Source organism: Herpailurus yagouaroundi, unplaced genomic scaffold (genome assembly GCF_014898765.1).
Source record: "Herpailurus yagouaroundi ecotype Mexico unplaced genomic scaffold, PumYag 181, whole genome shotgun sequence".
Lineage (NCBI taxonomy): Eukaryota > Metazoa > Chordata > Mammalia > Carnivora > Felidae > Herpailurus > Herpailurus yagouaroundi.
In genome coordinates this window covers 27672551-27685933 of record NW_024412412.1, presented here as the reverse complement: position 1 = coordinate 27685933, position 13383 = coordinate 27672551, and the positions used below count along the sequence as shown (strand labels likewise).

At 41.8% G+C, this 13383-nt stretch overlaps 1 protein-coding gene across 1 annotated transcript in view; it reads left to right on the top strand.

Annotated features, from left to right (window-relative positions):
* MBOAT4 (membrane bound ghrelin O-acyltransferase MBOAT4) overlaps positions 1-5156 on the top strand; it is an 11279-nt gene extending 6123 nt beyond the window's left edge. The window contains exon 3 of the mRNA XM_040490157.1: positions 2807-5156. Within this exon, the coding sequence (XP_040346091.1) occupies positions 2807-3770 (964 nt within the window). The 3' untranslated portion in view covers positions 3771-5156. The remainder of the gene's footprint in view (positions 1-2806) is intronic.
* The last annotated feature ends 8227 nt before the right edge of the window (positions 5157-13383 follow it).

Genomic DNA, 13383 nt, shown 5'->3' with positions numbered 1-13383 from the left:
TTTTTTTTTTCAACGTTTTTATTTATTTTTTTTGGGACAGAGAGAGACAGAGCATGAATGGGGGAGGGGCAGAGAGAAAGGGAGACACAGAATCGGAAACAGGCTCCAGGCTCTGAGCCATCAGCCCAGAGCCCGATGCGGGGCTCGAACTCACGGACCGCGAGATCGTGACCTGGCTGAAGTCGGACGCTCAACCGACTGCGCCACCCAGGCGCCCCATTCTTTTTTTTTTTTTTTTTTATGTTTATTCAATTATTTTGAGAGAGAGAGAGAGAGAGAGCAAGCAGGAGCAAGGGAGGGGCAAAGACGGAGAGAGAAAATCCCAAGCAGGCCCCACACAGTCAGTGCAGAGCTCAACACAGGGCTCGAACTCACAAACTGTGAGATCATGACCTGAGCTGAAATTAAGAGTCAGATGCTGGGGTGCCTGAGTGGCTCAGTTGGTTAAGCGTCCAACTTCAGCTCAGGTCATGAACTCACGGTTCATGAGTTCAAGCCTCGTGTCAGGCTCTGTGCCGACAGCTTGGAGCCTGGAGCCTGCTTCAGATTCTGTGTCTCCCTCTCTCTCTCTTCCTCCCCTGATTGCACTCTGTCTCTCTCTCTCTCTCTCTCTCTCTCTCAAAAATAAATAATGATTAAAAAAACAAAACAAAAAAAAAGGAGTTGGATGCTTAACTGACTGAGACTCACAGGTGCCCCAAGAGTTTTGCTTTCATTGAGACTCAGCTATTCCATCGTCCCAGAAGGGTGGTCACCCAGTGTAGGAAAAAGAATCAGTCTAAAGAAATGTTTTCATGAGTCCCTGAGATCACCAAGATTAGAGGTATCTAATACAGGTATGTCTGTATTCTTGAGGCCTGTGGTCCCTGGCTCCCTCTGTTATCACAATTGGCGTGGGTCCATGGTCACTCACAGAACAGGGGCTGTGACCTGTCGAGGTGGGTCACCGGTCTGATTCTAGCTTGCCATTGCTTCACTCATTTTGCCATCCCTGCCACACCCAGAATCCTTTTCTTTATCCTCACTGTCTTCACCAAAGGCTTTAGGGTTTGCTTCTCAGAAGAAGAGGCAAGATGGCAGCGGGTAGGGAATGGGGAGTACTGACTAGGGTGTGGTGAATTAGCATTTCAGTGGGAAGCCAGGACCTGATAGGGGCTGGAGGAGCAAGTTAAACGGGATCTGGTTGACGGAAGGAAGGCTGAGCCAGAGCTGAAATGGGAAGATGTGCTGATTTGCTCTGGTTGTCATAACAAAGTAATGAAGACTGGGTGGCTCACACAACAGAAACTTACTTCCTCTGGAGGCTGGAAGTTCAAGATCAAGGTGTTGGCAGGTTCAGCTTCTTCTGAGGCCTCCCTCCTTGGCTTGTAGATGGCTCTTTCCCCCTGTGTCCTCATCTGGTCTTTGTGTGTGTCTGTGCCCTAATATCCTCTTCTCATAAGGACACCAGTCATATTCGTTTAGGGTTTACCCCAATGACCTCATTAAAAAAAATTTTTTTTAATGTTTATTTATTTTTGAGAGAGAGAGAGAGAGACAGAGTGTGAACAGAGAGAGAGGGAGACACAGAATCGGAAGCAGGCTCCAGGCTCTGAGCTGTCAGCCCAGAGCCTGATGCAGGGCTCAGACCCATGAACCACAAGATCATGACCTGAGCTAAAGTCAGATACTTAACCAACTGAGCCACCCGGGCGCCCCTGATGACCTCATTTTAACTTAATCAACTCGTCTCCAAATACAGTCACATTCTGAGGAACTGGGAGATAGGGCTTCAAAATACGAATTTACGGGGAACACATTCCACCCCAACAGAAGGAGTGTGAACAGGGGTTGGTGGCATTTGGAGGCAATTTTACTTACTGTTTGGATAAGTCAGATGAGGTCAGTTGTCCTTAAATCCTCAGACTCACAGAATGAAACAGCAGCATTTGGGAAACAGTGCCATTTTCTCTCCACAGGACAGCAACCTTGATTGTAGAGTGCACCATATAATTTTCCTTAATTTTCTCCACAATAACTTTGCCAGTAGTATCTTCTCTACCTCGTGACACTGAAGCCAGAGCAGTTCAGGTGATTGGTTAAGAACACCCCTCAAATTGCTAATGACTCAGTGCACACCCCGAACCCCTAGCTTGACTCACATTCCTCAGCACAGAAACCACAGCCTGCAAAATCTTACTATCAGGGACCGGTTCATATTCAAAACCTCTGCTTTACTATAGTCTCTTCAGTACTAAATTTTTGTTTCTTCCATGGCAAATTTCTTCCAGGTCCCTGATCCTAATCTGTATAGGCCATTCTTAGAAATATTATAATCAATATTTCCCCACGATATTCCTTGTCAGTCTTTTAGTTGCCTCTCGGATTCATGATTAATTTCCCCATTACCTTAAAAAAATTTTTTTAATGTTTATTTTTGAGGGAGAGAGAGACAGAGTGCAAGCGGGGGAGGGGTAGAGAGCGAGGGAGACACAGAATCCAAGGCAGGCTCCAGGCTCTGAGCTGTCAGCACGGAGCCCAATGCGGGGCTTGAACTCCTGAACAATGAGATCATGACCCGAGCCGAAGTCAGACACTTAACCGACTGAGCCACCCAGGTGCCCCGATTTCCCCATTTACCTCTTGATCCTGCCCAGAGTAGCTTGTGGTCTGAACTAATCTAAGAGTCTTTGTGGGGGCACTGTAGGCCAGGACATCGGTCTTGATCATTCAGAGCTATTATCTGCTGTGGGGTCATGTGTGAGGGACTGGACTGGGATGAAATAAATATGGGGAGCGTTTTCACATTTAAATAAATCTCTTTCAGGTTCTGCATCACTCTTTCCTCCCTCATGCTCTTGACCCAGAGGGTCACATCCCTCTCTCTGGACCTTTGTGAGGGAAAAGTGAAGGCAGAAGCAAGAGGCATCAGGGGCAGAAGCTCTGTTCTTGAACATCTGTGGAAGACACTGCCCTATTTCAGCTACTTGCTCTTTTTCCCTGCTCTCCTAGGAGGCTCCCTGTGTTCCTTCCAGAGATTTCAGGCTCGTGTTCAAGGGTCCAGCAGTTTGGGTCCCAGGCGCTCTGTCTGGGCTCTGACCCGGATGGGTCTGCAGATTCTGGGCCTCGAGTGCCTAAAGGTGGTCCTGAGGAAGGTGGTAGGTGCAGGAGCAGGTCTGACTGACTGCCGGCAACTCCAGTGCATCCGTGTCATGTGGTCCACAGCCGAGCTCTTCAAACTCACCTACTATTCCTGCTGGATCCTGGATGATGCGCTCCTCCATGCAGCAGGCTTTGGACCTGAATTTGGTCAGAGCCCTGCTGGGGAGGGATACGTCCCTGATGCGGACATTTGGACACTGGAAACAACCCACAGGATATCCCTGTTCACGAGAAAGTGGAACCAAAGCACAGCTGGGTGGCTCAGACGCCTCATATACCAGCACGGCAGGGCCCGGCCGTTGCTGCAGACATTTGCCTTCTCTGCCTGGTGGCACGGGCTCCATCCAGGACAGGTGTTTGGTTTCCTCTGCTGGGCTCTGATGGTGGAAGCTGATTACCTAATCCACACCTTTGCCAACTTGTCTATCAGATCCTGGCCAATGCAGCTGCTCTATAGAACTGTCACCTGGGCCCACACCCAGCTCATCATTGCCTATATCATGCTGGCGGTGGAGGTCAGGAGCCTCTCCTCTCTCTGGCTGCTGTGTAATTCTTACAACAGTGTCTTTCCCATGGTGTATTGTGTTTTGCTTTTTCTATTAGCGAAGAGAAAGCATAAATTGACCTGATATCTTTCCCCAGCCTTCATCTTATACATCCATGAAATAGAGTTTAAAAAGTGCCAGATGGTGTGTTGATGATGCATATGCTTGAACTTTTCCATACTAGAAGGTTTTTTTTTTTTTTTTTTCAAGTATTGGATGTGTATACCTCATGTCTTGCCATAGAAATTTGGGCATCTACTTTAACAAGCTATTATACTGGTCCCAAGGCGGGGCCCCCCCCCCAAAAAAAAAGAGACAAAGACATGGTTTCTTCCCTTGGGGCTTACAGTGTAGGTGTGGAAACAACATTTAGGTAAGGGGATAGATAAAAACATTAGGTACTGTGAACCAAATGACAAACAGTATATACATGGACACCTAAACATTGAGTGTCCAATTGGTCCACTTGATCCTGGACCGTGAGTTCAGCAAGACAAAAACAACAAAAACAAAAACCTAAGTCAGGGGCGCCTGGTTGGCTCAGTCACTAGAGCATGTGACTCTTGATCTCGAGGTCGTGAGTTCTAGTCCCGTGTTGGGTGTAGAGATTACTTTAAAAACAACAACAACAACAAAAACCCTCTAAATCATATAATTGTGTGGGTTTGTTACATGAACTAGAGACTCGTGCTGATCCGTAAGTAATTTGAAAAATTTGGTCTCAGAATGGAAAGACTGATATTATCTCAGAATATGTTAATAAATTGAAAATCTGGCTGAGGCTTGATAAGCACTTACATAATTGTTAAGTACAAAACTGACCCATGAAATATGTCACACAAAGAGACCAAGAACAAGAAGTAAATCCTATTTTAGTACAACGTTGAGGGTCCAGTTCCCTTTTCTTGGCACATCCTAAATAATTGTCTCCGTTTCTTCCTCTGTTAGGACTTAAAATACCCCAAGAGAAAGCTGTCGAGACCTCCAGTGGTAGTGAAGCCACAGTCACATAACGATCGTTTTCACATCTGTGGGCCACCTGGCATGTTACAGAATTACAATTTCTCTTCAAATCAATTTTAGCTCAGCTTACTTTAAAAACTTACCCTCTTTCTAAGCAATGGCATTGGTGAAAATCGAGTTTAGTGCATTAATTATATTTTATTCTCATATTTACTAAAAGGAATACATACAAATCGTTTGTGTCCCACTTAAAATCATCTGCTGACTCCGTTTATTGCACCATGGGAAGCACTGCACAGCATCTAATCTTCCCAAACCAACCATTTTCATTCTTTACAAAATTTAAACTTGCAAGTGAGCTTCTAATTTTTAAAACCTGACGAAGACAGTCAGAAGTTATAGATCATTCAGAAAGTTGTGTCGGGGCTCCTGGGTGGCTCAGCTGGTGAAGCATCTGACTCTTGATTTCGGTTCAGGTCATGATCTCACAGTTTGTGAGTTCAAGCCCCACGTCAGGCTCTGTGCTGTGTCGGCATGGAGCCTGCTTGAAATTCTCTCTCCCTCTCTCTCTGCTCCCACCCCACTCAAGCTCTCTCTCTCTCAAAATAAATAAATAAACTTAAAAAAAAAAAAAGCTGTGTCAATATCACTCACTAACAGACAGCAAACAAACAGCCCGATCTTCACACACAGAATATAGCACAACAAGCAGTGAGGGCCCTGAACAGATGGCAGGAATTTGTAGTGGCCTTAACCCTCCGGCACTGCACTCAATAGCCCAGAGGAGACAATGTGGACAAACAGGATTTTCCAAGGTTGGGGATAGTCAAGGGGAAGCAGTAGGTTGCCAAGGGGATGTTAAAGTACTCTAAGACCATTACAAGCACGTTGCTGGAAGGACATCCCTAGAATCCGACCCAGACGGGCAAGTGGGATGGTAGTGGTGGTGTTATAGGTTGGGAAGAAAGATAAATAACCATTGCAGCATTATTTATCATTAAAAAAAAAAAGTCAGCATTAGGAGAATGGTTAAGCAATTACGATGGGCTATGATAGAGCTATTAAAAATGAATGGTTGAGGGCGCCTGGGTGGCTCAGTTGGTTGAGTGTCCGACTTCGGCTCAGGTCATTATCTCAAGGTTTGTGAGTTTGAGCCCCACGTGGGGCTCTCTGCTGTCAGCTGGGAGCCTGCTTTGGATCCTCTGTCTTCCTCTCTCTCTGCCCCTCCCCCACTCACACTTGCACTCTCTCTCTCTCTCTCTCTCTCTCTCAAAAAATAAATTTAAAAAATAATAAAACCATTAAAAAAATGAATGCTTGTATACAGGCACGTCTGAGGAGCTAGCTACATGGATGTATGTGTTCAGTTTATGAAAACCCTTCAAATTGTACACTTAAGATACGTGCAAGTTTATGTATGTACATTACACTTGAATAAATTTTTTACATGAATGCCTTTAATGATTAGGAAAATGCTTACGATAGATTACTCAATTTTAAAAAGTAGTTGGTTAATAAAGTTTTTTAAAGGGCAATTTGGTCTCCAAATCTATCTCTCTATTGATGGCCAGGGGTAATTTCTGCTCCTCCGATTGGTTAAAACCAGGACATCTACTTCCTTCGCTTTCTATTTGCATCCTATAGAAATGCTTCATTTATATTGGACAGTATAAAGAACAATGTGATTTGAAGGACTTAATCTAAGGAAAAAAGTCTGAGCCAGACATGTAGATCCAGAAGCCATCTGTCTGCACAGAGGAGATTCCGGGATCCAAGAGCAGAGAGCAGAGAATATATCTTCTTCCAATCCTCATTTCCTTTGTTAGGACTTAATTTTTGAGTTCCTGACTCCTGCTTCAGCTGCTCCCTCAGCATTTGGCAACTTTAGTTTCCCTTTCCTTCAGTTACTGATTATCACTCCCAAGACCCCGCCTATTGCCTCCCAAATTCCCTTTGACATATCACCAATAGCACCTGCTTTTTCATCTCTGTCATTATTAATCTCATGGCTCTGACCTTGCTTTTGGAACTGGATATGACATTTTTCTTCTTTTGTTTGATCTAGAAAGTGGCTTTCAGGCCACCCCTGATTTCTGTCTTATTCTGTCCTACTTATAGGCCCAATCAGAATAGTATTTTGATAAATTATGTTTATCCTCTATAAATGCAAGGAAAGGGCCAGCAGCTGCTGTCCTGTAGGTGGTACCCTGGACAAGTGAATTAGATTCTCGGGGCCAAGTACTAGAGCTAAGTAACCCATAGAAACAGCCCCCAATGGGGCTGAAGCCCCTGGCCTCTGGCATCCTACCTTTTATCAGCCAACTTACTCTAAAGAGTTTGGTAGGAGGCTTCACAGATCCCCCCATGGGACCTCATCCAAATTTTGAAAAATATCATTGTATAAGATTCTGTTGATTAAGAAATTTCTAAAAATGGGATAAGCCATTAACAGACACATGAAAAAAATGCTCAGCATCACTCATCATCAGGGACATACGAAACAAAACCACAATGAGATACCACCTCACACCTGTTAGGATGGCTAAAATTAACAACGCAGCCAACAACAGATGTTGGTGAGGATGCAGAGAAAGGGGAGCCGTTTTGCACTGTTGGTGAGGATGCAAACTGGTGCAGCCACTCTGGGAAACAGTATGGAGGTTCCTCAAAAAACTAAAAATAGAACTACCCTATGACCCAGCAATTGCACCACTAGGCATTTATCCACGGGCTACAAGTGTGCTGTTTTGAAGGGGCACATGCACCCTAATGTTTATAGCAGCACTATCGACAAAAGCCAAAGTATGGAAAGAGCCCAAATGTCCATTGATGGATGAATGGATAAAGAAGATGTGGTATACATATACAATGGAGTATTACTTGGCAATCAAAAAGAATGAGGTCTTGCCATTTGGAACAACGTGGATGGAACTAGAGGGTATTATGCTAAGTGAAATGAGTCAGTCAGAGAAAGACAAATATCATATAACTTCACTTATATGTGGAATTTAAGATACAGAACAGATGAACATAAGGAAGGGAAACAAAAATAATATAAAAATGGGGGGGACAAAACATAAGAGACTATTAAATACAGAGACCTGAGGGTTGCTGGAGGGGGGTTGGGTGCGGGATGGGCTAAATGGGCAAGGGGAGTTAAGGAAGACACCTGTTGGAATCAGCATTGGGTGTTATGTGTAGGGGATGAATCACTGGATTCTATTCCTGAAATCATTATTGCACTATATGCTAACTTAGATGTAAATTAAAAATAAATAAATAAAATAAAATAAAATAAATAACAATGGGATAAGCCATGATAACTGAAAAGCTCAGAATACTAGCAAAGCTTAATTAGAAAATATTTAACAAAAAACTGCAAAATTTGCCTTCCTAAGAGGACCAAGGAGCTATAGGGACCATCAGTTGTCTGTTGAGATGGCATTGCCCGGGAAATGTTCCATGAGAACTTCAATTCACCTTTCAATTTTAGGTAAGGTAGGCTCACAGCCTTGTCCCCCTGATGCACATGTAGCCACTCACCCACGCTGGCCTCTTTCTTCATCTATTGGCAGCTGCCGTGACAAACAGGCAGCCAGTGGCTCTAAATGGGTAACCAGGTTTAGTGATCCATCTCAATTGTTAAACTTCTCTGAAGGACACAATCCAATCTTGATTTTTTTTCTATCCATGTAGTTTTATAAAGCAAACCATAGGGAGACATCACTGACACACAGTTAATTCATCAATCCTTGATTCATCAATTTCATGAGAACATGGAAAAGGAGGCCCAGGTGGAGAGTTTTGAGGAGTTTGTCCTGGCAAGCATTAGTAGATATTTCAATCCAGAAAAGTACTAAGAAAGCCAAATTTTATCTCTGCCCAAAGGATGCTACTCTGCCCACGTGACTGATCTCTTACAGGCAATGAACTCTCTCTCAGGTCACTTGAGAGGCTCTGGCAGCCAGCCTGCCGAGCCTGGGTGAAGGCGAAAGGATCAAACAATGAGGCACAGATTGATGGTGAATCACGTTCAGTAGGTGTGAAAGAACAGATTGGACCAATGTATTCCTATAAGCACTATAGGGACCACTAGATTATGAACATTGCAATGCTCAATTGCTATCAAAGAATAAATAGCAATCGTTAGTAACAACCCTGATTAAAATGCCAACTATTAGACTGTAGATTCAAATCACTTCCAACAGATTCTTTTCTACACGTTTTAACATAGCAGAAACTTGGTGGGGTTCAGCACTAAGAAGTAAAGGGTTAGTGGTTATATTTTATGTGAACTTTGTCAATGGCACCTATTTCCAAAACAATAAAAATGTGCAAAAATGTTGAACAGACACTTCACAAAAAACCCAGATACTTCACTCTTTGGCTATCATGAATAATGCTATTATGAACATTTGTGTTCAAATTTTTGTGTACATATTTTTTTTTTCTTAATGTTTTATTTATTTTTGAGACAGGGAGAGACAGAGCATGAACAGGGGAGGGTCAGAGAGAGGGAGACACAGAATCTGAAACAGGCTCCAGGCTCTGAGCTGTCAGCACAGAACCCAATGAGGGGCTCGAACTCACAGACTGCGAGATCATGACCTGAGCCGACGTCGGCCGCTCAACGGACTGAGCCACCCAGGCACCCCTGTGTACATATGTTTTTAATGGTCTTATGTATATACATATGAGTGGAATTTCTGGGTCATATGGTAACTATGTTTAGCTTTCTGAGGAACTGCCAAACTCTTTTCCACATCAGCTGTACTGTTTTACATTCCTGGTCACAATTTTTCCATATCCTTGTAAACACTTGTTATAGTTGTCTTTTTCATTTGGATATGAAGTAGTGTCTCACTGTGGTTTTGATTTGCATTTCCCTAAATGACTAATAATGTTGAGTACTCATATAATTAATAGCATTTGTATCTCTCTCTCTTTTTTTTTTTTTTTTTGGAGAAATGTCTATTTCGATGCTTTGCCCATTTTTATTAAAATTTTTTTTAATGTTTATTTATTTATTTTGAGAGAGAGAGAGAGAGAGAGAGACAGTCAGGCAGGGGCAGAGAGGGAGAGGGAGAGAGAATCCCAAGCAGGCTCTGCGCTGACAGCCCAGAGCTGGACATGGGGCTCAGTCCTACAAGCCCTGAGATTATGACTTGAGCAGAAATCAAGAATCAGACCTTTAACTGATTGAGCCACCCAGGTGCCCTGCTCTGCCCATTTTTAAACTGGGTTATTTGGGGCTTTCTGCTGTTGAGTTGTTAAGAGTTATTTAAATATTTTGGATACTTGATCCTTATCGGATATGTAATTTGCAAATATTTTCTTCCATTCTGTGGGTTGTATTTTCACTACTTTCTTGATAGTGTCCTTGATAGTGTCCTTTGAAGCACAAAAATTTTTAATTTTAATGAGCACAAATTATACACTTCCCTCGGTTGCTTTTTGCTTGTCATATCTCTGAAACCATTGCCAAACCAAGGTCATGAAGATTTGCTCTTATGTAAATCTTAGACTTAGCTTTTACATTAGGTCTATGATATATTGAGTTAACATTTGAAAGTAGAGTGAGGTAGGGGTCCAATTTCATTCCTCTGCATGTGGATATCCGGTTGTTCCAGCACCATCTCTGAAAAGACTAGTGTTTCCCCTTTGAATTAATTGCCTTGGCACCTAAAGTTGATTTTTTTCTTTTAAGATAAGAACTGAAAGAAAAAAAGAAAGAAAGACACAAAATCACTGAGAAACTTGGGGGAGCAAAATCTTAGCTCTCCACTAGAAATTCCATATTTTAATCCGAAGGTCAGAAAGTTTCCAGTAAAACCCACAGGTCAGGAACTCACACATTCGGCTTCAGAGCAGTGGAGTACAGTCTTGTCAACCCTTGAGAAAACTCTCATCTGCTTAAGCCTGCACACCACTGTTGGCAGAGGAAAAGCATCTTTTGGTCTCTTTGGGTTTTCGAAAAGCATGGTGAGTGTATTTAATTAGCAAAACAGATTAAACTCGGGAGCCTGGAGGCAGAGGGATCTGGAAAATCTAGTTCCAAGACTTCTGTAATAGAGGGGATGAATGCTGGTTGTCACTAAGCAATGTGCAGCTTATCAGCCAGTCACAGAAGGACAAATACTGCATGATTCCACTTACACGAGGTATCTAAAGTAGACACACTCATGGAGACAGAAGGCAGAACGGTGGTTGCCAGTGGCTGGAGGAGAGGGGGAAATGAGTTGCTATTCAACAGGTGTAGAGTTGCAGTCATGCACGATGAAAAAGTTCTAGACACCTGCTATATAATGTACCTACAAGCTAACAATACTAACTGCACTCTTAAAAATATGTTAAGACAGTAAATCTCATGTTTTTTTAAATATCTATGTATGTACGTATGTACATAAGTATGTACGTAAGTGTGTATGTATGCATGCTTGTATGTATGTATGTATCTATCATCTTATTAAGGGCCCATTCAAAGGGTTATTTTGCTCTCCTTATATTCTACAACCAATATAATATCACATAACCTCTGTTGCGGTGTGTTGACATTTCTTATTCTTCTATTTTTTCCCAAATGTCCAGGGAGATCTGGATGCACCCTATTCGTTTTTGTTTTCATAGAGTGGGCATCTATTAACAGATTTTTCCCTCACTCAGAATCTGCTTCAAAGGGGTGAACTCTTTGGACCCTTTTTATAACCTTGCCTGGGGCAAATATAATTGGTAATAATGACAATTATCTATAATTTTATTATTTCATTTGAGGTGGCTTCATATGCAACATTAAAAGTAAATTGGCATAATTCCCCTCAAGAAATTTGCAAGGATTACATATTTGCAACAATGCAAAATTTAATTTTTTGAAAAAGTTGCACATATATCTTACTTATGAACAGCAATTAACAGTCATCCCTTTTCAAAACTGCTTCTGTTGTGGTAAAATATGCATAACATAAAAGTTACCATTTTGACCAGTTTTAAGTATACACTTAAGTGGTATTAAGAACATTCACATACTTGGGGTACCATCACCACCATCCATTTCCAGAATGTTTTCATCATGCTAAATAGAAAGCCACTAGAGAGTAACTCCCCATTTCCCAACCCCCCAGTTCCTGGTCACCACTGTTCTATCTCTCGTCTCTGTGTGTTTCCCCTTATTCCAGGTACTTCATATAAGTGGAATCATACAGTATTTGCCATTTGTGTCTGGCTTATTCCATTGAGCATAATGTCTTCAAGATTCATCCATGTTGTAGCACGTATTAGAATTTCATCCTTTTTTAAAGCTGAGCATTTGAGTTGTTTCCACCTTTTGGCTACTGTGAATAATGATGCTATGAACATTGGTATAAAAATATCTGTTTGAGTTCCTCCTTTTAGTTCTTTGGGCCATATACCTAGAAGTGTAATTGCTGGATCATAGTCAATGTTTCATTTTTTGAGGAACTGCCGTACCATTTTCCACAGTGGCTGCACCATTCAACATTCCTACCAACAGTGCACAAGCATTTCAATTTCTCCACGTCCTTGTAAACACTTGTTTATTCTGGTTTTGTTTTATTTAAATATAATAGTCATTCTAGGGGTGCCTGGCTGGCTTAGTTAGTAGAGCATGTGACTCCTAATCTCAGGGTCATGAGTTCAAGCCCCATGCTGAGAATGGAGCTTACTTTAAAAAGTATATATACCTATATATGTGTGTGTGTATGTATATATATACATATATATACATATATATATATGTATAGGTAAATACATATATACATATGTTTGTGTGTGCGTGTGTTCTAATGGGTGTGAAGTGATATTTCATTTTTTTTTTAAAGATTTTTATTTTTAAGTAATCTCTACATTCAACATGGGGCTTGAACTCACTACTCTGAGACCAAGAGCCACATGTTCTGCTGACTGAGCCAGCCAGGCTCCCCTCATTGTGGTTTTGATTTGCATTTCCCTTCTGATTATTGATGTTGAGCATCTTTTCATATGCTTATCGAACTTTTGTATATCTTCTTTGGAAAAATGTTAGTTCAAGTCTTTTGCCATTTTCAAATTGGGCTTTTTTTTTTTTTTATTGTTGAATATAGGAGTTCTTAACTCATTTCTTATTTTAATCTTTTTTCCTGAGAGAGAAAAATAATGAAAGGTATAGTCAATACCAGGGGCTTTAGTCCTATATTGGGCAATTTGACAAAGATCTCTTCAACCAGTCTTACCCTGGAATTATTGATCTGCAAGGAAAAAGAAAGATCTTTTTTTAAGGTGTTTAGGTTAAATTTGGATGTCATTCTCTAAACCATTATGATTCATTCCCTATAACTGTTCACATAGCCACAAACAAAATATGTTCCTTTTTTTTTTTAATGTTTATTTATTTTTGAGAGAGAGAGATTGCACATGTAGGGGAGGGGCGGGGGGGGGGATGGGACAGGGGATCTGAAGCAGGCTCTGTACTGACAGCAGAGAGCCCCATGTGGGGCTTGAACTCAGGAACTGAGAGATCAAGACCTGAGCTGAAGTCTGGTGCTTAACCACCTGAGCCACCCAGGTGCCCCAAAATGTGTTTCTGCTAGCAATTATTAAGAGAGAAAGAGCTGTGGGGTAAAGAAACAAGTGTCTGCCACCTGTAGTTTGTCTTCTTTGTTAAACTTTTTTTTTTAAGGTAAGAATTTAAATCTTGAGTATAAGAACATAATGAAAAATACCTGGGGCCTATTTATCCGAT